The sequence below is a fragment of the Drosophila suzukii genome, chromosome 3, assembly GCF_043229965.1.
Source record: "Drosophila suzukii chromosome 3, CBGP_Dsuzu_IsoJpt1.0, whole genome shotgun sequence".
Lineage (NCBI taxonomy): Eukaryota > Metazoa > Arthropoda > Insecta > Diptera > Drosophilidae > Drosophila > Drosophila suzukii.
The window spans coordinates 31,961,392-31,986,947 of record NC_092082.1 but is presented as its reverse complement, the minus strand read 5'-3'; the positions used below and the strand labels follow the sequence as shown (position 1 = coordinate 31,986,947).

Sequence of the window (25,556 nt, the reverse complement as noted above, 5' to 3'; positions counted from 1 at the left end):
ACATATATGATATAGTCGTCCGATTTCGACAAAATTTAATTCAAAATTCAAAACTAATTAAAAAATGTTATTTTCAAGCTAAGGAAGTTATATGCTAAAAAACACCAAAGATATAATTTTTTAAAATTTTTTTGTCCGAATATTCCTATGGGAGCTATAAGATATAGTTGTCCTATCCGGCTGGCTCCGACTTATATACTACCTGCAAAAGATATAAGACTTTTGGGAAAGTTTAAGCCCGATAGCTTTAAAACTGAGAGACTAGTTTGCGTAGAAACGGACGGACAGACGGCTAGATCGACTCGTCTAGTCATGCTGATCAAGAATATATTTACTTTATGGGGTCGGAAACGTCTCCTTCACTGCGTTGCAAACTTCTGACTGAAATCAATATACCCTCTGCAAGGGTATAAATAGTAGATTTTCACACAGATTCGTCCTTTTCAATAAGTACTGAATGGGCTAAGAAAAGTATTGTATCATTCAAACGGCATTTAAACTACTGTTTACGTCAAAAGGTCGTTTAGTTTCAGGAGGCAGTGTCGAGCGGCAGTTTTATCCAGATGTGTACATCTCGCGCGCTCGCACTGCCGTCCGCTCTCCCTCTCCATCTAAGTCAGCTCCGCTCTGGAGCGCTTAAGTTAAGTTAGGCTTAACTAGTTCTTATTTCCAAGTGAACCAATAAACATCTATGCACGTCGCGTAAAAACCCCAAGGTACCCCTGTGTTTTTTGCGTACAATTCGGTCTTGGGACTTCTGCTATTCTCAGCGATCAACCCACCCGCCCCAACAATTACCTTCATTGATGTCAAAGTTTACAAGAAGTAAGTTCAAATTATGAGTATATTTAACAGTGTATATACAAATATATTTATATACACCAGTTAACGTTAATTAGACCTCAACCTTTATGTTAAGGCAAATACGATTTAACAGCAGCACGTATAATCAAAACAAATCTTAACATAACTTTTTTTTACGTTCGAAAAAAAAATATATCTTTAGTTAGTTTATTTACTTTTGGTATCAACACTAGAAATTGCACATAGACATATATCTTATCATTTTCTTTATCAATGTTATGCACCCTTGCACGAAACTGTTTAATAACATTATAATGGGATCTGAAATATAATAGTGACTTGGAAGAAACCCATTGAGAAGGGGGAGCAGTTAAAATGAAAGAAGGGGTCAAAAACAATGACAACTTTCGGAGGGAGAGTATGTGGCCGAAATACAGCCCCATCGTGTTACGATCAAGCGACAGTTAAGCTTGTTAAACAGTGAAGACAGAAGACTGACGAACTTACATATTCGATCCACTTTTCAGGATTGATTAGTTTATTCTCGTTATGTTGGAGAGGGAGTGCCCCAGCCGGACTGGGGCGCAACGTCGGAGTTTTCATATATTTTGTTTTTGTTAAGTATTGCTAGAATCATCAGTATTACGGTTTTAGAATTGATGATATGGCATAGCTTTCATTACCAAAAATAATTTGACTGTGTAGGACAACTGATTTAAGTAGTACCAATATAATTTGTTTTTCTGTTAAGTCAAAATTCGTTAGCTCAATAAGGCCTCTCGATCAGGACATTGTCGGCATAACGTGTGACGGCGGCATAACAACTGGCGGTGTCAAGATATTCCGATTACTCTGCTGATCAGTGATCTCATGACAGGGGGGAGGGGGCAAACTGATTGTTCACATACAGCCGACACTATCCGTTTGTATTAGGCAATGCCAGGTTGCTCGATAGGTTCGAGTCTGTGTGGATACCACACAAAGCTATTTCCGTCTGTCTGCGAGCGAGCCTAACTGTTTTACGATGGCTGGGAGAAAGGGGGCTTCGGACACCACCTTCTACAGAAAATCAGCGCTCCGGTGAAGGCTGTAGTCCTGAGAAAGTCAGAAAGACTTGGGCGGAGCTCATAGCTCCAGTGGAGGCAAGTTGAATCCATCCATAGAACTCATCTTTTTCGAGATTTTAAGTAGATCTTTGGGGGCTTTATTTCGGACGGTTTCTTGACCCGTACATACCCTTCCATACCAGTGAACCGGATTTAAGAGTTCGTTTTTTCTGTGTCAAGTACTTGTCAGCTGAAAAACAGCTTGTGCATAAAAATAAGCATAGTCAGCAAATAGTCATTTAATCGTCTACACATTTAAGTCGTAGTCATTGTCTTTGTCCGTCCTTTAAATATTTTGAGGATTTTTTTTTATTCGGTTGTTTTTCTGAGTCAGAGTCTTATTACAGTCAGAGTCTTATTACCGCGGTACGAGCTGAGGCAGCGCAACCGTGAACCGCTAGCTTGTAAGTCACTTTCAACTTTAATATGAACGAAAAAAGAACTTGAGTTGACCAGCTGGACGAGTAAACTAACTAACATCGACTTCTCATTTATTTGGAACTTAACGTATTTTAAAATAACTATCACATGGTAAATTTATCGGCACTTGTTCCCTACACAACATGGCGGCAGTGACTGTTTTCAATCTTTGGATAAACAAACTGACAAGTGAAAATAAGAGAAAAATATAAATTCGACAACTTACGGATAGATGACGACTAAACGGAAAACTAAACCGGAAAAAAAAATAATGAAACAAGGATGGATTGAAACTAAAACTAAAAAAAACAAGGTAGAACGCTATAGTCGAGTACCTCGACTATCAGATACCCGTTACTCAGCTAATGGGACCAAAGGGAAATGGAGATATGCAAGCAGCAAAGCGAGATTGAAATGCGCCCCCTACCGGCGGTAGACAGATTTAAGCGTTATGGACGTTAGAGTGGGCGTGGCAAACTTTTTTTTGGGTCAATCGATAGGTATTGATGAGAACAATACATTTCAGTTCAAATTGTTATTCTTGCATCAAAACTGTAGGAGCCACAGTTTTGGGCGGTTTGTGGGCGTTAGATTAGGCGTGGCACTCTGCTGAAATAAACTTGCGCTGCGCAGGAATCTCAGGAATCTGAATGCCTAATCCCAGTATTGTAGCTTGCATAGTTTCCGAGATCTCAGCGTTCATACGGACAGACGGACAGACGGACGGACGGACAGACGGACAGACGGACATGGCTAGTTCGACTCGTCTAGTGATCCTGATCAAGAATATATATACGTTATGGGGTCGGAAACGCTTCCTTCTTCCTGTTACATACTCTCCGACAAATCTAGTATACCCTTTTACTCTACGAGTAACGGTACCTTTTCGAGGACATATTACTTTTTGTTATTATTGGGTGGTTATTTTAAAGTATTCAATTTCATTACCTCGCATTTTTTTATGAAGTAAGGATTTATATGATGCTGCTGTCAATCTTTTCATATTGTTCAAACATTTTAAGCATGTAAAATTTGTAAACCTTTATATTGTGAACTAATGATATCAATTAAATGGCGAATATTCTCAACTATTTTAATAATGGTAGTGGTGACACTTATATATTTCGGATGCCAGACTGGTTATTGTTCTACCGATTGTTAAAGGAAGGAAAGTAGAATCGAAATTGTTTCATTGACTTTTGTAATTTTTCAATTTTGAAAAGATTGACTTAGTGATTGCGGCATTGAAAACTTATGTTATGTTGTCTAGAATTTTGGGAAGAGTTATTTTTAAAAATTTAGTATTAAGATCGTTCAGGGTATTCGGTATAATATGTAATTTGGCTTCTAAAAATCACATTGACTTGCACAAATACATTCAAAACAAAATATGTTTCTGGCAACGGATTCAAAAGTCAAATACGAGTTAAAGAATTTCTTTATTATAGTCGTCCGCATCATTACGTATTACAGATTTTGTATTGCCGATCTCCAAGTTTCTTTCTCTTGTGACTTGTCAAGTTTATATTGCCCGGGTAAGCTTAGAACCAAAATAAATTTAAATTTAAACTTACCAAAAATAAATTTTTTTACCCGTTTCCTTTCAAATTTAAAAATATAACTTAAATGAATAGTTTGGTTGGATTATATTTACTTTAACTAAAATATATCTTATCTGGTGGCTTTGATTGATTTGCCGTTTTAGATACTTGTAATAATTTGTGGATAAAGCCGTTGGTTGGACAGTACGAAGAGTTGTGATTTGAATAAATTGATGCTAGGGACTCAACTCCCCGTCAAACCTTAAAAAATGTAATTTTATATTTTATGTTCTGATTTTGGCCGCACTTCTTATCACAAATAATCTATGCTTTAAACAATGGAAAACGCCGTAGTCGGTGCGCACTTTATGATTGGCCAATAAAAAGAGCTGTGACTTGAAAAAACAACTATGCCGGTGCTATGTTCAACTTAAGGTTTTTTTAGTTATAAACGGGTGCTAAAGCCCCAACACCGCAGCAAAACTTCACAAAAATTTAATTTTGGATTTTATGTTCTGATGTTGGCCGCACTTCTTATCTATCTAATAATCTATGCTTTATACAAGGGAAAACAACTTAGTCAATGGCCTTGACTTTCAGATACCCGTTACTCAGCTAAGGGGAGTGCGAGGGAGATGAATATATCCAAGCGGAAACAGGTCCGATTTAATAATTTTTTTTTTTTACAGGTATATTCTGTTTCATACCACGGTTGGGGGAAAACAAGAGATTGCTATTCTTGTCACATACGGTAAGCACAATAGTCATTCGTGTACTTTAAAATTTAAACTTCATTTATAAGTCAACAAATACTAAAGGTATACCGAATTGGATTTTTCCAAAATTAAAATAAACATTTCTGAAACATATTTAAAGCATAAAGCATAATGACTTATTCTTTTTAATTTTTTGGCATACATTTTCGTATAATGATTCCTACACTTTATTAAATAAAGGAAATATTAGTTTTTTTTTAATTTTTGTGAAGTTTTAGTAATAGTAATCTAACGACCCACGCAGTTATACTTGCTTATTGTTCGATTTTTCAAGTGCAAATATGTTTTTGATTGTGCTCACAGGATATTTTAGGGTTCAATTTAAACAAGCAATGGTTCAACTAAAAACAAATAAGAAAATTGTGCGTTTAATATAACATACTGTATTAATCGATAATTTACCTAATATTTAGTTTTTCTTGCATATTTTCTATAGATGGATAATGCCAAACTTGTATATACATTCTTGGCAGTACTAGGTACAGCGCAAATATTTAAGGTAAGACTAAAACTTCATTTTCAAAAGTCTTAGCTGCTTATATATCATATAAAAATAGGAAAGGAAGCTAACATCAGTAAATCAAAGATTATATGAATTATGTATATGCAGATGAAATGCAGATGTAGATTACAAAAACCTTATAAGCCTTACAGACTTCCCGTTCTTTGTGGAGGCTTTTGGTTATAGTTCTCCGATCCGGCTCGATCCGACTACTACCTGCAATAAAATGAAAACTTTTATGAAAGTTTCGTTCCGATAGATGTAACAATGAACAAAAAAGGACGCTATAGTCGATTGACTCGACTATCAGATACCCGTTACTCAGCTAAAAGAACCAAAGGGAGATGGAGTTATGCAAGCAGTAAAGCGCGATTGTAATGCGCCATTTACCCACAATCTCAATGCATGGTTACGTGGGCGGCAGTCAATTGATTTAAATCCAATTGACTTAAATCGGACAGACAGACAGACATGGCTAAATCGACTCGTTCAACGTTACTGATCTAGTATATATTACTTTATAGGTCGGAAACGCTTCTCTATCTAATTTAACGTATTAACTATCGGTTCGACTCAAGCCATCCCAGGCACGACGATAGACATTGACAAATTAAAAAATCACACCCTAAAAATAAAGCGCATGCAAATTTTGTTGTTGCATGGATGAACAGGTGTAGTATGAACAGTGTGCAAATTAATTAATTCACTTGCGAAAAGTTTAAAAAAATGTATTTTTATTTTTTATTCACTAAGTTACAACTTTACAACTTTTCCTTAATACCGACTTTTATTCTACTGTTCACAATATTTTCTATTGAACCGATCTTCTCGGATGCAAAAACGGACTGCCTGGTCAAGGGCCGATTATCTGATAAACAAACCTCGGTTTAAGAGAATTGGGGAACTCATTAAGAGTTGGACAAGGGTTGGACTCAAGAGAGCCGGGAAATCGGATGATCAAATTCTCTGCTCGATTGCCAAACGGATTACGCTTCAGTTTTGGGGCTCGCCGGGTGTTGACCGGATCCATTCTTTGGTTTGAGGTTGATTCACTCATATTGTTTATTTAATTGGTGTCGGATAATTCATCGACGGCTTGTTCAGGATTTTTTTATCCCAAACTTGAAATTTTGTCGGATACTTCAACGACGGCGTGTTCAGGATTTTTGAATGCCAAACTAGAATTTTTGTCGGATACTTCAACGACGGCGTGTTCAGGATATTTAAATCCCAAACTTGTTTTGCTTCGATTTGCCTCTTTAGACTCAGTTCTGATTTTGAGCATTTCATCAACGTATTTTTGTATAATAAATTTCTTTAATGGAAGAATTGTTTTTTCTTCAGATAAGGAAAGTTGCTTTAAAGAACTGTCATTATCATAAATCAATTTTTCTTCTTTTCCCCCATATCTTATTACTCCTTTTTCTGTGTCTATTACAGCTCCTATTTTTTTTCAATATGTAGGTTGTAACCTATTAGAAAGTCTGGTTTTAACCCATCTATTTCATAAAATGTGTAACGCGTATCGAATATCGTTACCATGTGATAATATTTAATTGTAGAATATCCATTGACCGTAGATACTCTTTTATATATAGGAAGCTCGTTTTTGTTTTTATATAACCCTGTTCTGATATAGCAGGAGGTTGCTCCTGTGTTAATTAAAATTTTAAGTTTTTTATTTATCTTACTATCGTATCTTGTTAAGTAGGGTAGTCCTACTCCGGATTCTATCCTAAAAAATGGTCTTCTTCGATATTATTTAATCGCATAGTTTTATTAGCCGGTTGGTTAACCGTACCTGTTGGTTCTCTTTTGTTCTGCGGATTATTTTGCGGAGTTGTTTGTGTCTCCTGCTTTTTATTTTGATTCCATTTATTCTGGTTATAGTTGTTGTTGCCATAACTGTTATAACCCTGATTGTACTTTGGCCTACTCTGAATCTGTAAAGATTCATCTACTTCCATCGGTTCTGGCTTGTTTTGTTGAGCTTTATTGGAATTCCAATGATTATGGGAATTATATTGAGGATTATACTGTCTGCCCTGATTCCAATTATAATTTTTATTCTGATTATATATCGGGTTGGTTAAATTTCAAGTTGTTAGTATTCCTCTGATTGCTATTATAGTTATTATGGTTACCTTGTCTGGGATTTTTATTTGAGTTTTGGTACCCGAATAAATTTGACTCATAGTTCTTGCGCTGTGATGATGTAAAATTGTTTGCAAATCATTGTTTGTTCTCAAATCATTGCTTTCTAGTTCTTGTACTCCATAGCGTTCGGTAAATCTGGTGGATTCATAGAAAATATTACGTCTTAGATATGGCCGTTGTGGCCAGTTATGAATACCCTTAGTGCTGTCTTTTTGTGTTTTTCGTTCATTTCAGCAGTTAATGGTTTATTTCTGCCGTAAGTCATAATGGTTTTATTTATTTTATTAACTAACCCATAATATTCCATTATGGGCAGATTCCCATGACTTAGCACTCCTAAGTCTTGTTCAACTATATGGATTGGACATTTGTCGGTAAAAACAAAGTCCAACCTTGCCATTATCGCGTCAAAATTTAATACATCCCATTGTGTGTTAGGGCATCGTTTGCTGTACCAGTTATTTTGTTTCTCAAGATTGACAATGCAGAAAAGAATCTTTCGCTACCTCTAGCATATTGCCCCATGGCTTTTTCTGCTGATTCCCTCCAACTCACATATTTGTCTTCTTCTCCTTTAAATTCCCTGACTGATTTGATAATATCGAATGAAGTTTCACATTTAATATTTTGGTCAATGACTTCTACTTGAAAATCTTCAACCTTTTTTATATTTTGATTTAGTTGTGCTTTTAAACTTACGATCTCATTTCTTAAAGGATTCAACTCATTATTTACAATATGTGCAATTAAATCGCTCACTTGGTTATTAGCTTGGCTGCTAGAAGCCATTGCAGGTTGGGGTTGAGGCATGGTGAGAATTCTTTCAAAATCGTAATAAGGTCTTCCACCTTGTTTGATTTTATTTAAAAATTTTTCTTATAGTACTTAAATAAAAAAATAAACAGTATACGCTCACTAATTGTCTTCTTTTCTTCCTGGGTTTATTATGAGGTCTTCTGTTTTCCTTGATGATCCTGCTGGGGTCGTCCTTCTTGGTTGTTTTTAGCGAGGGATGGCCCTCAGCTCTTCCTTCAATTTATTTTTGTGGTTGTTTAATTTTTGCGAGGGTTTGCCCTCAGCCTTCCTTCGGTTTGTTTTCTGATAGTCACTATTTAGCGAGGGATTGCCCTCAGCTCCTCCCTTTTGTTGAATTTGTATTTTTTAGATTTGTTATTGTATTTGGCTTTTGCTTCTCAGTTGATTTTTTTTTGTATCAAATCTCACAGTTTTAAAATTTTAGTTTAATTTGGTGAATTATTTTTGGAGACCGTTTAGTTTTTTTGTTGAACAGTAGGTTTATTATGCCGATTATTAATTAGCGGATTGTTGTAAGCAAAGGGGATTATTTCATTTATTACTTTCCTCCTATGTTTTTAGCACGAACTTTTCGTCGGTTGGTTAAGTTTTTATTTGACCACGCAAGTTCCTTTTTACTTTAAAACCGTTAGTTATTTATATTAAAGCTTTTAATTGGAACAATTTAAGCGTGGCCCCACGTTGGGCGCCAATAAATTATTTCACTTGCTAATAATTTAAAAAAATTTATTTTTATTTTTTATTCACTAAGTTACAACTTTACAACTTTTCCTTAATACCGACTTTTATTCTACTGTTCACAATATTTTCTATTGAACCGATCTTCTCGGATGCAAAAACGGACTGCCTGGCCAAGGGCCGATTATCTGATAAACAAACCTCGGTTTGGACAAGGGTTGGACTCAAGAGAATCGGGAAATCGGATGATCCGCTGCAGTTTTGGGGCTCGCCGGGTGTTGACCGGATGCTTGTGTTTACATTAGCTGGACCCATCTTAGTTTATGTTAGAAGGACTCCGGCGCAATTGAATCTTAATAATGAACTTCGATTGAAGTGGGGGAGCTAATTGGGATTCTGTGGGAACGCTGAGTAAGGGGATCCCGGCAAAGAATTGTTTATAAGAAATTGTTTACGACTTGGGTAAGGCGGCTGGGCGCTCAAGCTGGAAAGCGTTCTCAGCTAAGAATTGTATATGAAGAGTTTGTTTATAAATTGGGTAAGGAGGCTGGGATCATGAGCTGGATAACTTGCATTGCCCACATACTGAGTACACACTGTACTCTTGGCAACAATTTTAATGTCAGCTCTCTTTAACTACAAACGAAATTTAACCACACACGCCATAAGCGAGTGATAAGCGGCTGCGTCGGCTTGTTTACAAAGCCTGTAGCAACAGCAAAAAATTGATTCCAATGTGTGCGCACATAACAATTCCTCTCTCCGAGCGCCACTCTCAGCTATGAATATAAGCTGGCATATACGGCTGCTGCACAACTGCCGGCTTGACGAAAAGCGATACCTGCGCAGTTTAGGACCAAGTAATATCTTAGCGAATTAAAGGGGGCAATTAAGCCTCCTTAACCAAGTCACCCAATTTTTTCATATTCCGTTATGTTCGTTGCGACGTCCACATCTCCTCCACATCTTGCTGTCTCGCTCTGTGGCTTATGGAAATAGCCAATCCGTTAAGTTTGACTGCATACCACCATGGAGAATTTGTATTTTTGTTTTTTGGTTTAAGTATATACAATTTAAAGGAACTAAACTAAAAAACGGATCCACTTTTTATAAAATAAATTTTTTTCATTTCAATCATATAAAAAAAAATTTTTTTTTAATGTTTTTTCTTATAAAAATACAAAACTCTTAAAATAATTTTAAAACAATATTTATTTAATAACAAACATAATTGACATATATGACAGACATAATCACTTTGTAACTTCATTTAGAAACACAAATTAACTTAAAGACTTTGGTTTTTTAAGGTTAAAGCTTACACACAATCAATAAATACAATATCAAGGTCACAAACACAAGTAACAAGGCCCTCTGATTGAACGGTTTTTTAAAAAATTTAATCGTTTTGGTTAGTTGTACACTTTTTGACAATTTAAACATTAAGAATAATAGGAGATTAACCAGCGCCTTTCTAACAAAATACCACATATACTATTATAACGGCATTTATTTGTTTAACCATTTTACAATACTTGTGAAGGTTACTTTTTATTTAAACACACGTACCTAACAGAAACATTAAAGCGGCGTTAAATTTAACAAATAAAAATTGTGAAATAATTCGAAGACGCGTGCTAAGTATAAATTGCTACAATTGGCTGCATCACAGGCAAACTTTGTTTAGTCTGTGATATATTTTTCGCGTTCTTCTGTCGAACGGAGAGGTCTTCAGATATCATTATACCATCTCCATATCCAGCGTTTCTGTTTTGTACCCTGTCACGTTCTTAGGAACTCGTGATGGGCTGTTTCTCGCCTTTATTGAGAAGATTATTTCTGTATTGTCGCTACCCATAAAGGTGTCACTAACCTTCCAGCTGAACTCCGTAGCCACACCAAACCTCACAGATGTGAGGTCAACCCTGGTACCGACTTTAGAGAATGTCGGTTTCGTTTGCGCTCGATTAGCGCTTTTCCCCTCGCATTTCTCCGGGAAGAGTCCCAATCGGTGGCCCAAGCATTAAAGTCCCCGACAATTATGACATTTTGATCTAGCAACATTTAGGCAACCTCACAATGGTTCAGGTTTATTTGAAGAAAATTTAATTTACCCCTGAGCCATTGTATTGGTCTTCTGTAGTAGGGACATTTTTCAGTTATTATTGGATGAAAGGCATCAGGCCTTTGCTTTGCACCTACTGGCTAGGTGCTCCCTACCGCGGCAGATGTAACAGAGTTTCGAGCAGTCATCCCGACTCTGCACCAAGTCCATCCCAGCCTGATTTTGCTCTTTGCCCGAGCAGTCATCCTGACTCTGCACCAAGTACATCGCAGCCTGATTTTGCCCTTATCGATGAGCCGTCTCACTATGTCGGGCATGACTGTTAGTGTGGCCGTCTAAGTGCTAGACTCACCACTGAGGGTTCTGGAAGTTCCACGTCAAACTGTGTTTTAACTTCACACTTGAGGTCCGTTTTGTCAGAGATCTCATCTATATCCTTTATCTCGACCAGCATTGTCTCGGTTAGCGTTCTAACGTCAACATTTCACCTTAGGACCACTTTCATGGTGGTCTGTAGCTCTGCGGTCTTAGGGTCGGATACTTTGTTCAGAAGAATTAGAAGTTACCCCTTAACTGTGCGCTTTACAGCCTGTACGACTTGTCCTAGCTCCATCAGCTGCGGCTCAGCCTTTACATATTTCAGGAATGTCTGTGCATCGCCTCTTTATCTGGAGCAGCTTGCGATTTCACTGTTTCTTGCCCCCTGGGTCGCTTACTGTTGCCGCTCGAAAGCAACGCTGACTCTGTGGGATGCTTGTCCACAGTCAGTGTCATACAGATCTAGACGGTCTTTGAAATAACTCGATATTACTACCTGTACGAGGGCAGTCCGATAAGTACTTAGCCTCACCGCCCGATGGCGACACTATCGCAAGAGAAATTTATTATCGTATAGTACATTGTCGTAGACGGCTACTGTCGAAATTTCAGCCGAATCGGACTCTTAGTTTTGTTTTGACTGCGTTTGGAATCGGACATGTTCGCGGATTTTAGAAAAATGGAGAAAGAGCAATATCGGTCTGTTCGATTCTTGTTTTTGAAAGAGAAATCACGCATTCCATGGCGACCGTCAAAAATCGATTTTACGAGTTTCAACTTGATCGCACGTCGGTTTTTTGATGAGCCAAGCCCAGGTGCCCCGAAAACGGCTACCACGGAGGATAAAGTGACAAAAATCCACGATCTTGTATTGGCAGACCGCCGATTGAAGATACGCGAGATAGCTGGGACAGTAGGCATATCAAAAGACCGCGTGGGTCATATCCTGCATGAAATTTTGGGCATGAGAAAGCTGTCGGCGCGATGGGTTCCGCGTTTGCTCACTCCGGACAACAAACGCAACCGTGAGTCCACTTCAGAGCAGTGTTTGACGCTGTTTAAGCGCAATCCGAAGGAGTTTCTGCGTCGTTTCGTGACCGTCGACGAAGCATGAATCGACTGGTAGATACCAGAGACCTAGGAACAGTCGAAACAGTTTACTTCACCCGGTGAACCTGCTCCGAAGAAGGCGAAGACTGTCCCATCGGCCGGAAAGGTGATGGCCACCGTTTTTTGGTATTCACAAAGTGTGATCTACATCGACTACCTGGAGAAGGGCAAAACGGTCACAGGACTGTACTATGCCGAATTATTGGGCCGGTTCGCCACCGAATTGCAGAAAATACGGCCCCATTTGGCGAAGAAAAAGGTGCTCTTCCATCACGACAACGCACCGGCTTAGACTTCCGCCGTCGCCAAGGCCAAATTGATCGAATTGGGCTACGAACTGCTACCCCATCCACCATATTCTGCAGATTTTGCCCCGTGTGACTTCTTTTTGTTTCCAAACTTGAAAAAGTCACTCGCTGGGCAGAAATTTAAGTCGAATGAGGAGGTCGTCGCGGCCACTGAGGCCTATTTTGCAGACCTCGAGAAAGCCATTTTTCAGACGGGTTAAAGAAGTTGGAGCATCGCTGGGTCAAGAGTATCGAGCTAAAAGGAGATTATGTTGAGAAATAAATCGCCACTTAATTGCAATTAAATTATCTTTGAGCTCGTTAAAAGCTCGTAGAGCTGAATCGTCCAACTGTATTGAAGTTTTACGGGACATTTTTTTGGATATGTTACGTGGGCATATTTGTGCCCGAGTCCTGACAAGGACTTGGGCCGAGGAAGAGGCGTCCGATGTTCAGGCACCATTTGCCGGCATAAGCTACGTCGTATTCGGGTCTCCTCTCCAACATAACGGGAACAAATATTAAAAGTGCCTGGAAAATAGTATTAGTCATCAAGTTCGTCAGTCATCAGTCCACACTGCCCAACAAGCTTTGCTGTCGCTTGATCGCAATACGATCGGGCTGTGTGCTGGCCATATTCCCTCCCCTTCACACATTCGTGTGCCAATGGATCGTCGCGGGCCGCGCAATACGATCCCCTATTGTCAAGGTTGTCCGTCGAAAGTTATGTCATTGTTCTTGACCTACTACACTCCTCGCGTCGGCACACCCCCTTTGTTAGAGTTATAGCACACCATGGTTTCCAATTCTTTTTCACATTATAAATTTGTTAGGTAATATATATCTGCGTCTGTTGATTAATCTAATTTAATTGACAATTATTCTGTTAGCGGAGAGTATCGAATTTATCACCTATGAAGGTGCACACATCAGCAAAATACTGACTATTCACGAAAACAAACGTCGCTCAAAGGGCTCTTGCCATTATCATATAACTACAAGGCTGATACTCGCCGCTGAAAAAGTTTATTGTGGTCTATAAAACTGTAGGAAACTGCACGAATATTTATATATGTTTGTTTATAAGAAAGGAACCGTGTCCCGACAAACTTACCCCCTCTCTAAATCCTGGGCGATGAGATCTCGACGCTCCGGATCCTGGGCCTTGGGAAAATATTATATTGGATATATATATATAAATATACGTGCACCAAAATAGGCTGTTCTTAAGTATACCAATTTACTTATATATATAGGTCTGGCATCCTTGCCAACCGAACCCACCACAGATGAACAGCACTACTAATTATTGGCGTGGTGCAAAAGGAGGTCTTGTACAAGCACTTAGAACGAGAGAGAGAAGACGAAAGACGTGAAATATATACGAAGTAAAAGAACGACGCGAGTAATAATCTAAAAGCGCTGTTAAAATCCCTATTGAATACCTAAAACTATAATCAGAACTACTTATCACTATTCCTTTAAATGAAACTATAAACATATTATAATAAAATTACAATTAGTGGGACTTTTCATTTGAACCAGAAAAACCAATCCCACAAATATGGGGGCTCAACCTACGTGAAAAGTGAAAAGTAAAACGATGAAAAGTGTGTCTAAGAAAAGATTTAAAACTACGAAATCTGTGGAAAACGAGGAAATACTTAAAAAACGACGTACGAGTGTGTAAAAACGACGCTACAACCACCGCTGTGATCTGCCATATACATATATAACGACGCGTATGTGTATATAAACGACGGGTAGAGAACGTGAGTGAAAACGACGAATACGAGTGTAAGGAAGAGCAACGAGTACGAGCGAACATTTCCAAGAACTGTTTCTGCAAACATGTCCAGTCTAGCTGATTTTGAATCCGTTTTACAGGCGCTAAAATCTGAAAAAAAGAAGAACGTTGACCAGCTGCACAAATTTGTCTACGAAAATGACGGTGATCGGCATAACCGAAAGCGACTACGGGGTTTCGACGGGTTAGACTTTTTGGAAACTAATGAGCTTTTCAACCAGAAGGTGTCTTACGTTGCGCAAAATTTGTCAAACAGCGACCTTGCCATAATTTGCAACGTTTTGGGCTTGCAACACGACAAAAGTGATCTCATGCTACACATTTTCCGAAATTTGCGCGCAGGAAAACTGCTGGAAGATGCAGATGAAGAGGACTCCGAAGATGATGAAGTAGACGAACGAGAAGAGAATGACGAAGATAACGACGAGAAAAGTTCTAACGGTGACGACGACGAGTTTCGCTCTGTGCGAAGCAATACGGAGAAGCAGAAAAAACTGAACAAGGCACGGGCTGGCACAGTGGCGTCCAACAATAACGATTCCGCCTCAGTACAAAGTATCTCTGTGAATTCGCCGCATTTTTCTGTAAACTTCCGCGATGTAGAAGACTCTATTCGACCGTTCAGCGGAGATGACACCCTTGAAATTGAGGTTTGGATTTCCGATTTCGAGGACATGGCTTCCATTATGTATTGGGATGACCTACAAAAACTCATTTTCGCGAAACGTTCTCTAAAAGGTCTCGCTAAAGTCTTTATAATGAGTGAGCGTGGTATCAAAAATTGGCAAATGTTAAAAAACGCGTTGATCAAAGAATTCAAAGCCGAAGTAAATAGTGCTCAATTACATAAGTTGCTATCCGAAAGAAAAATCAAAAACAATGAAAGTGTTCAAGAATATCTCCTCAAAATGAAAGAAATCGCTTCTCGTGGCAGTGTAGACAACTGTGCACTTATGCAATATGTGATTGACGGCATCAATGATTTAAGTGTTAACAAATCGATTTTGTACAATGCCAAAGACTTGAAGGAGTTCAAGGATAAATTGAAGTGCTACGAGAAAATTCGTGAAAAAACCGGAAAGCTTAAAATTTACGAGGACAAGTCAAAATACCCGATAGGTAAAGAAAGTGCGAGTCATAAGGAAGTTTCAATGCAAAGAAAGATTCATTGCTTCAACAGTGGTGCCGGTGGCCATACGTCTAATCAGTGCCCCAATCGTAACAGTGGTCGAAAGTGCTTTAATTGTAACAATTTTGGACACATCTCGAAGGACTGCCCCACAGGCAAGATAGATACGGTTGAAACTCCGAAAAATACGCGCAAAGTATCCGCTGACAAACTTTCGATGTGTAACGACATTTATATGAAAAGCAACAAGTACACAGCCCTTATTGACACTGGCAGCAAATACAACATTGTAAGTGAAACAACGTACGTAAGCTTAAAAAAGCCAAAACTGAGTGCTGTGAACATTTTCCTTGTCGGTTTCAGGAACAACAACCGGGTAAAACCATTCGGTTCTTTTACAGAAGAATTCGAAGTTGACGATCATGTGTTTAAAGAAAATTTTCTTGTTGTTATATCTGACTTTCTAGACGTCCAAGTTGTGTTAGGTGCCGAATTTTGTAACAACGCTGAAATAGTAATAAATCGTGACGGAATAAAAATACAAAGCCAGGAAAAGCATGCCAAAACTGAATTAGGTGCGCTAATGAAAATCAACGTCGAAAGTGCCGAAAATGTAAACATAAACATTGACGAGAGTGCAACAACTAAGGCAAAACGCGAAGTTTACGATCTGATTAAGAACTATAAACCGACGAGTACAAAAACTACAAACGTTTCGATGCGTATCGTTTTAAAAGACGACACTCCCATTCGCGTCCGCGTAGATTCTCGTTTTCCGAGCGGTGCATTATAGACGATCAAATCGAACAATGGCTCAAGGACGGAATCATCGAACATTCTGAGTCCGAGTACAGCAGTCCGGTCGTCCTGGTAAAGAAACGCGATAACACACCTCGACTCTGCATTGACTATAGAACAAGGATTAACAAGGTAATAGTACGAGATATGTTTCCCCTTCCCTTGATCGAAGACCAATTAGACCGTCTGCAACATGCCCATGTATTCAGCACGCTGGACCTCAAAAACGGATTCTTCCACGTTAATGTCGATGAAGAAGGCCGCAAGTTCACATCCTTTGTAACTCACAAAGGCCAGTACCAGTTCCTGAAAGTCCCTTTTGGCCTCACGAATTCTCCAGGCGTATTTCATTGACACGTTAACGCCATTTTCCGAGACTTGACCCGTTCTGGTATTGCGATTCCCTACGTCGACAATATCATAGTCCCAGCTGCAGACGAAGGCGAAGCAGTAGCCAAGCGTTGTGAGGAGTATGGTTTAGTTATCAACCTAAAGAAATGCTGCTGCCTAAAAAAGAAAATCGAGTTTCTTGGCCATTGTATCGAAAACCAATCGATCAGCATCTCAGACGACAAGACGAAAGCTGTGACGAAGTTTCCTCCTCCGACAAACCAGAAGCAATTACAAAGCTTTCTGGGTCTGGTCGGATATTTTCGCAAATTCATCCTGAGCTTTTCGATCATCGCCCTACCTTTGACCGATCTTATGAAGCATGACGCCAAGTTTTGTTTTTTTTGACAGAGAGATTGACGCTTTTAACAAGCTTAAGAGTTTGATTACCCAAAAACCTGTGCTCAAAATTTTTCATCCACAGCACGAAACAGAACTTCATACAGATGCTTCGATTGATGGTTTTGGGGCAGTATTACTCCAAAAATCTCCTAAGGATAACCAGATTCATCCAGTGTACTACATGAGTAAGAAAACTACAGACGCAGAAAGAAGGTTTTCTAGCTACGAGCTGGAGATTCTGGCAGTGGTAGAAGCTTTCCGATAATGCCGAATATACCTGTTGGGTATGCATTTCAAGCTGATCAGCGATTGCAATGCTTTCACGAAGACGATTGAGAAAAGAGAAGTCTGCACTAGAGTCGCACGTTAAATCCTCGAACTTCAGGAGTTTGACTTTGAAGTCGAACACAGATCAGGCACGCGCATACGTCATGCTGATGCTCTAAGCCGTTACCCCGTAATGATGACCTCCGACAATAGTTTGCACAGCAAATTAAAGTGTGTTCAATCGCAGGACGAGGAATTAAAAGCCATAATAGACATCCTTTCTGAAAAATCTATCCACAACAATTTCTTTTTACGATCTGGATTGCTGTTCAAATTGGTGAACGACGACGAAGTTATAGTTGTACCACCGATCCTTCAACGTGAAATCATTCGACAAGCTCATGAAAAAGGACATTTTTCTGTAAAGAAAACCAAAGAGATCATCGGAAAGAAATATTATATTCCTAAACTTGAAGACAAGATCCAAAGACAGATTAAATGCTGCATTCCACGTATCGTATCCAACCGCAAGCTTGGGAAAAAAGAAGGAGAGTTGCACCCATTGCCCAAGGAAGCGGAGCCACTTCAAACATTCCACATCGATTTTTTGGGACCTCTCGAATCAACTCACAAGGCGTACAAGCACATTCTTGCTGTCATAGACGGATTCACCAAAATTTGGTTGGCTATATCCTACGAAATCAACATCCTCTAAGGACGTCATCTCTAGACTAGAGGCTCAGAGCGCAATATTTGGAAATCCTGTTCAAATAATATCCGATCGAGGTACAGCGTTCACTTCAGACGAGTTCAAGAAGTATTGTAAGAACGAGGGCATTGAACTTCAAGCAGTAACCACTGGAGTTCCGAGAGCAAACGGTCAAGTCGAACGGCTCAACGCCACAATTGTATCTGTACTGTCAAACTGTCATTAGATGATCCCAGCAAGTGGTATAAGTTCGTGAACCAGGTGCAGCAGACAATTAATTCGACGTACTGCAGAAGTACACACACAACTCCATTCGAACTTCTTGTAGGCATCAAGATGCGCACTTAAACAGATGTCCTGTTGAAAGAAATGATTGAGCAAGAGTTGATACAAATGTTTCAGGACAATCGAGACGAGATCCGCAAAGCTGCAAAGCAACAGATCCTGGCTATGCATAATGAAAACAAGCACTCATACAACCTCAGACGTAGACCAGCAGCAATATACAAAGTTGGCGATATTGTCGCTATCAAACGCACTCAACTTGGTGGTGGACTTAAGTTAAAGCCTAAGTACTTGGGTCCCTACCGCGTTACGAAAGTCAAACCGAAGGACACTTACGATGTTGTAAAGGAATCACTAACTACGGACGGACCAAGATACACTACCTCTTGCGCTGAGTATATGATGCCATGGATGAAAATATCCTCCGAGGACGACGACGATACATTCGGGACGAATGTTTAGAAGGATGGCCGAGTTGTGGGACTAGGTCTGGCATCCTTGCCAACCGAACCCACCACAGATGAACAGCACTTCTAATTATTGGCCTATTGAATACCTAAAACTATAATCAGAACTACTTATCACTATTCCTTTAAATGAAACTATAAACATATTATAATAAAATTACAATTAGTGGGACTTTTCATTTGAACCAGAAAAACCAATCCCACAAATATGGGGGCTCAACCTACGTGAAAAGTGAAAAGTAAAACGATGAAAAGTGTGTCTAAGAAAAGATTTAAAACTACGAAATCTGTGGAAAACGAGGAAATACTTAAAAAACGACGTACGAGTGTGTAAAAACGACGCTACAACCACCGCTGTGATCTGCCATATACATATATAACGACGCGTATGTGTATATAAACGACGGGTAGAGAACGTGAGTGAAAACGACGAATACGAGTGTAAGGAAGAGCAACGAGTACGAGCGAACATTTCCAAGAACTGTTTCTGCAAACATGTCCAGTCTAGCTGATTTTGAATCCGTTTTACAGGCGCTAAAATCTGAAAAAAAGAAGAACGTTGACCAGCTGCACAAATTTGTCTACGAAAATGACGGTGATCGGCATAACCGAAAGCGACTACGGGGTTTCGACGGGTTAGACTTTTTGGAAACTAATGAGCTTTTCAACCAGAAGGTGTCTTACGTTGCGCAAAATTTGTCAAACAGCGACCTTGCCATAATTTGCAACGTTTTGGGCTTGCAACACGACAAAAGTGATCTCATGCTACACATTTTCCGAAATTTGCGCGCAGGAAAACTGCTGGAAGATGCAGATAAAGAGGACTCCGAAGATGATGAAGTAGACGAACGAGAAGAGAATGACGAAGATAACGACGAGAAAAGTTCTAACGGTGACGACGACGAGTTTCGCTCTGTGCGAAGCAATACGGCGAAGCAGAAAAAACTGAACAAGGCACGGGCTGGCACAGTGGCGTCCAACAATAACGATTCCGCCTCAGTACAAAGTATCTCTGTGAATTCGCCGCGTTTTTCTGTAAACTTCCGCGATGTAGAAGACTCTATTCGACCGTTCAGCGGAGATGACACCCTTGAAATTGAGGTTTGGATTTCCGATTTCGAGGACATGGCTTCCATTATGTATTGGGATGACCTACAAAAACTCATTTTCGCGAAACGTTCTCTAAAAGGTCTCGCTAAAGTCTTTATAATGAGTGAGCGTGGTATCAAAAATTGGCAAATGTTAAAAAACGCGTTGATCAAAGAATTCAAAGCCGAAGTAAATAGTGCTCAATTACATAAGTTGCTATCCGAAAGAAAAATCAAAAACAATGAAAGTGTTCAAGAATATCTCCTCAAAATGATAGAAATCGCTTCTCGTGGCAGTGTAGACAACTGTGCACTTATGCAATATGTGATTGACGGCATCAATGATTTAAGTGTTAACAAATCGATTTTGTACAATGCCAAAGACTTGAAGGAGTTCAAGGATAAATTGAAGTGCTACGAGAAAATTCGTGAAAAAGCCGGAAAGCTTAAAATTTACAAGCACAAGTCAAAATACCCGATAGGTAAAGAAAGTGCGAGTCATAAGGAAGTTTCAATGCAAAGAAAGGTTCATTGCTTCAACTGTGGTGCCGGTGGCCATACGTCTAATCAGTGCCCCAATCGTAACAGTGGTCGAAAGTGCTTTAATTGTAACAATTTTGGACACATCTCGAAGGACTGCCCCACAGGCAAGATAGATACGGTTGAAACTCCGAAAAATACGCGCAAAGTATCCGCTGACAAACTTTCGATGTGTAACGACATTTATATGAAAAGCAACAAGTACACAGCCCTTATTGACACTGGCAGCAAATACAACATTGTAAGTGAAACAACGTACGTAAGCTTAAAAAAGCCAAAACTGAGTGCTGTGAACATTTTCCTTGTCGGTTTCAGGAACAACAACCGGGTAAAACCATTCGGTTCTTTTACAGAAGAATTCGAAGTTGACGATCATGTGTTTAAAGAAAATTTTCTTGTTGTTATATCTGACTTTCTAGACGTCCAAGTTGTGTTAGGTGCCGAATTTTGTAACAACGCTGAAATAGTAATAAATCGTGACGGAATAAAAATACAAAGCCAGGAAAAGCATGCCGAAACTGAATTAGATGCGCTAATGAAAATCAACGTCGAAAGTGCCGAAAATGTAAACATAAACATTGACGAGAGTGCAACAACTAAGGCAAAACGCGAAGTTTACGATCTGATTAAGAACTATAAACCGACGAGTACAAAAACAACAAACGTTTCGATGCGTATCGTTTTAAAAGACGACACTCCCGTACATTCGCGTCCGCGTAGATTCTCGTTTTCCGAGCGGTGCATTATAGACGATCAAATCGAACAATGGCTCAAGGACGGAATCATCGAACATTCTGAGTCCGAGTACAGCAGTCCGGTCGTCCTGGTAAAGAAACGCGATAACACACCTCGACTCTGCATTGACTATAGAACAAGGATTAACAAGGTAATAGTACGAGATATGTTTCCCCTTCCCTTGATCGAAGACCAATTAGACCGTCTGCAACATGCCCATGTATTCAGCACGCTGGACCTCAAAAACGGATTCTTTTACGTTAATGTCGATGAAGAAGGCCGCAAGTTCACATCCTTTGTAACTCACAAAGGCCAGTACCAGTTCCTGAAAGTCCCTTTTGGCCTCACGAATTCTCCAGGCGTATTTCATTGACACGTTAACGCCATTTTCCGAGACTTGACCCGTTCTAGTATTGCGATTCCCTACGTCGACAATATCATAGTCCCAGCTGCAGACGAAGGCGAAGCAGTAGCCAATCTCAAGATAGTCGTCAAGCGTTGTGAGGAGTATGGTTTAGTTATCAACCTAAAGAAATGCTGCTGCCTAAAAAAGAAAATCGAGTTTCTTGGCCATTGTATCGAAAACCAATCGATCAGCATCTCAGACGACAAGACGAAAGCTGTGACGAAGTTTCCTCCTCCGACAAACCAGAAGCAATTACAAAGCTTTCTGGGTCTGGTCGGATATTTTCGCAAATTCATCCTGAGCTTTTCGATCATCGCCCTACCTTTGACCGATCTTATGAAGCATGACGCCAAGTTTTGTTTTTTTTGACAGAGAGATTGACGCTTTTAACAAGCTTAAGAGTTTGATTACCCAAAAACCTGTGCTCAAAATTTTTCATCCACAGCACGAAACAGAACTTCATACAGATGCTTCGATTGATGGTTTTGGGGCAGTATTACTCCAAAAATCTCCTAAGGATAACCAGATTCATCCAGTATACTACATGAGTAAGAAAACTACAGACGCAGAAAGAAGGTTTTCTAGCTACGAGCTGGAGATTCTGGCAGTGGTAGAAGCTTTCCGATAATGCCGAATATACCTGTTGGGTATGCATTTCAAGCTGATCAGCGATTGCAATGCTTTCACGAAGACGATTGAGAAAAGAGAAGTCTGCACTAGAGTCGCACGTTAAATCCTCGAACTTCAGGAGTTTGACTTTGAAGTCGAACACAGATCAGGCACGCGCATACGTTATGCTGATGCTCTAAGCCGTTACCCTGTAATGATGACCTCCGACAATAGTTTGCACAGCAAATTAAAGTGTGTTCAATCGCAGGACGAGGAATTAAAAGCCATAACAGACATCCTTTCTGAAAAATCTATCCACAACAATTTCTTTTTACGATCTGGATTGCTGTACAAATTGGTGAACGACGACGAAGTTATAGTTGTACCACCGATCCTTCAACGTGAAATCATTCGACAAGCTAATGAAAAAGGACATTTTTCTGTAAAGAAAACCAAAGAGATCATCGGAAAGAAATATTACATTCCTAAACTTGAAGACAAGATCCAAAGACAGATTAAATGCTGCATTCCACGTATCGTATCCAACCGCAAGCTTGGGAAAAAAGAAGGAGAGTTGCACCCATTGCCCAAGGAAGCGGAGCCACTTCAAACATTCCACATCGATTTTTTGGGACCTCTCGAATCAACTCACAAGGCGTACAAGCACATTCTTGCTGTCATAGACGGATTCACCAAAATTTGGTTGGCTATATCCTACGAAATCAACATCCTCTAAGGACGTCATCACTAGACTAGAGGCTCAGAGCGCAATATTTGGAAATCCTGTTCAAATAATATCCGATCGAGGTACAGCGTTCACTTCAGACGAGTTCAAGAAGTATTGTAAGAACGAGGGCATTGAACTTCAAGCAGTAACCACTGGAGTTCCGAGAGCAAACGGTCAAGTCGAACGGCTCAACGCCACAATTGTATCTGTACTGTCAAACTGTCATTAGATGATCCCAGCAAGTGGTATAAGTTCGTGAACCAGGTGCAGCAGACAATTAATTCGACGTACTGCAGAAGTACACACACAACTCCATTCGAACTTCTTGTAGGCATCAAGATGCGCACTAAAACAGATGTCCTGTTGAAGGAAATGATTGAGCAAGAGTTGATACAAATGTTTCAGGACAATCGAGACGAGATCCGCAAAGCTGCAAAGCAACAGATCCTGGCTATGCACAATGAAAACAAGCACTCATACAACCTCAGACGTAGACCAGCAGCAACATACAAAGTTGGCGATATTGTCGCTATCAAACGCACTCAACTTGGTGGTGGACTTAAGTTAAAGCCTAAGTACTTGGGTCCCTACCGCGTTACGAAAGTCAAACCGAAGGACACTTACGATGTTGTAAAGGAATCACTAACTACGGACGGACCAAGATACACTACCTCTTGCGCTGAGTATATGATGCCATGGATGAAAATATCCTCCGAGGACGACGACGATACATTCGGGACGAATGTTTAGAAGGATGGCCGAGTTGTGGGAATAGGTCTGGCATCCTTGCCAACCGAACCCACCACAGATGAACAGCACTTCTAATTATTGGCGTGGTGAAAAAGGAGGTCTTGTACAAGCACTTAGAACGAGAGAGAGAAGACGAAAGACGTGAAATATATACGAAGTAAAAGAACGACGCGAGTAATAATCTAAAAACGCTGTTAAAATCCCTATTGAATGCCTAAAACTATAATCAGAACTACTTATCACTATTCCTTTAAATGAAACTATAAACATATTATAATAAAATTACAATTAGTGGGACTTTTCATTTGAACCAGAAAAACCAATCCCACATATATATTATGCCAGAGGCGTGTGACTTCTTCAACGGCTGGTGGAGAGATTCGTTCTCTCTAATTGTTCATCATGAATCGCACTTTGTCTATTGATTCGGTTGGTTTAAATATATTTCAATACATCTTTGAATGCTTGATTTTCACTTGTTATCCAATTGTATTATTTGAGGATAATTGACCTTGGTTATGCATGAGTTCACTTTAGCTTTGGTTGGCTCGATTAACACATCTATGTTGCATCACTACTTTCTCCGACGTATGCTATTGGTCGCTACGCTCTGAACGGATGGTTCCTACAGCTGAACAAATTTCAGGAGCAAGGAGATCACGGATACTGCGTCCACAAATATCGCAGTATGTCGGATGTCGTCCTTATTGTTGATCCTCTCCACGTTCTTTGATGAAAATGGCGGCGCTGGTTCGACATATATGATTTTTTCGAGCTGCAATTGTGTTCTCCTCAAGGACTGTTGGATATGGTGGCTGGTCCTGGTGGCAGAAGACTCCATAGACGACTGCCCCAGGGAAAGTCGCCTTCCCTCGAAGCTGCCGGCTTCCGTCAGCAAGACACCCAAATGGATTCTCCCCTTTTCTCTATTTGTCTAAGGTCTTTTATACCAGACTAGAGCTTTTACTTGGCTGCGGGTATGGATCGGATAAACTAAGTGTTCCCACCTAGAAGTACTGTTTCTTGATATCTGCTGTCTTGGGAGTCAACGGCCGGCTGTTGCCCTTTGCCAGCTACCGGAGTATGGTTACCAATAGGTCGATAGTGGCCGTTGTTCTGGCCACGCGACACCCGAGAATTGCCGAATTGCTTTTTCTTCTGCCTTTACCAGTATGAGTCTGGTTAGTCACATGTACCCCTCCCCCTGGCTATAGATTCGTCGTTGTTTCTCTATGTGAATCATTTTATGTGGAGGCGTACGTAACAGATACTTTACCATTTTGACCTTCCAAATACTTTGTCAAAGGTTTTGCAATTTTTGCGTAGTTTTGCACAAATTTCCTGTAATAGCCGGTAAGGCATAAGAAGCTTCTAAGCTCTCTAATGTTTTTTGGAATTGAATATTTTAAAATTGTAGATATTTTTCCGGGGTCTGTTTTGATTACATTGTGAGAAACAACGTAACCCAGAAATGTGGTTTCTAATTTGAAGAATTTTGATTTTTCAACTAAAGTTTTCATATTTGCCGTCAGCAATATATTAATTATGACTATTAAGTCCTTGTAGTGTTCTTCTTTTGTTTTAGAAAATATAATAATGTCATCCATATAAACATGACATGTTTTACGTACTTGTTCTCTCAAAATGTCATCCATTGCACGTTTGAATATTCGGAGAGCGTTCGTTAGCCCAAATGGCATTCTCATGAATTCGTATTTTCCGTTATTTATAGAAAACGAAGTTTTTTCAATGTCTGTCTCTTTCATGAGAATCTGGTGAAACCCAAGTCGATCGTGAAAAAGTATTTTGCTTTTCCAAGGTTTGACAAAATCACCGAAGGATCTTGCATTGGATATCTGTCCGGAATGGTATTTTCATTTAGTTTTTTATAGTCTATAACTAATCTGAGCTTTGCAGTACCATCTTC

At 39.6% G+C, this 25,556-nt stretch overlaps 1 protein-coding gene across 1 annotated transcript in view; it reads left to right on the top strand.

Annotated features, from left to right (window-relative positions):
• LOC139352732 (endoplasmic reticulum aminopeptidase 1) overlaps positions 1-25,556 on the top strand; it is a 524,301-nt gene that overhangs the window by 71,900 nt on the left and 426,845 nt on the right. Inside the window, exons 2-3 of the mRNA XM_070995362.1 lie at positions 4,561-4,622; positions 5,084-5,146. Coding sequence (XP_070851463.1) covers positions 5,084-5,146 — 63 coding nt within the window. The 5' untranslated portion in view covers positions 4,561-4,622. The remainder of the gene's footprint in view (positions 1-4,560; positions 4,623-5,083; positions 5,147-25,556) is intronic.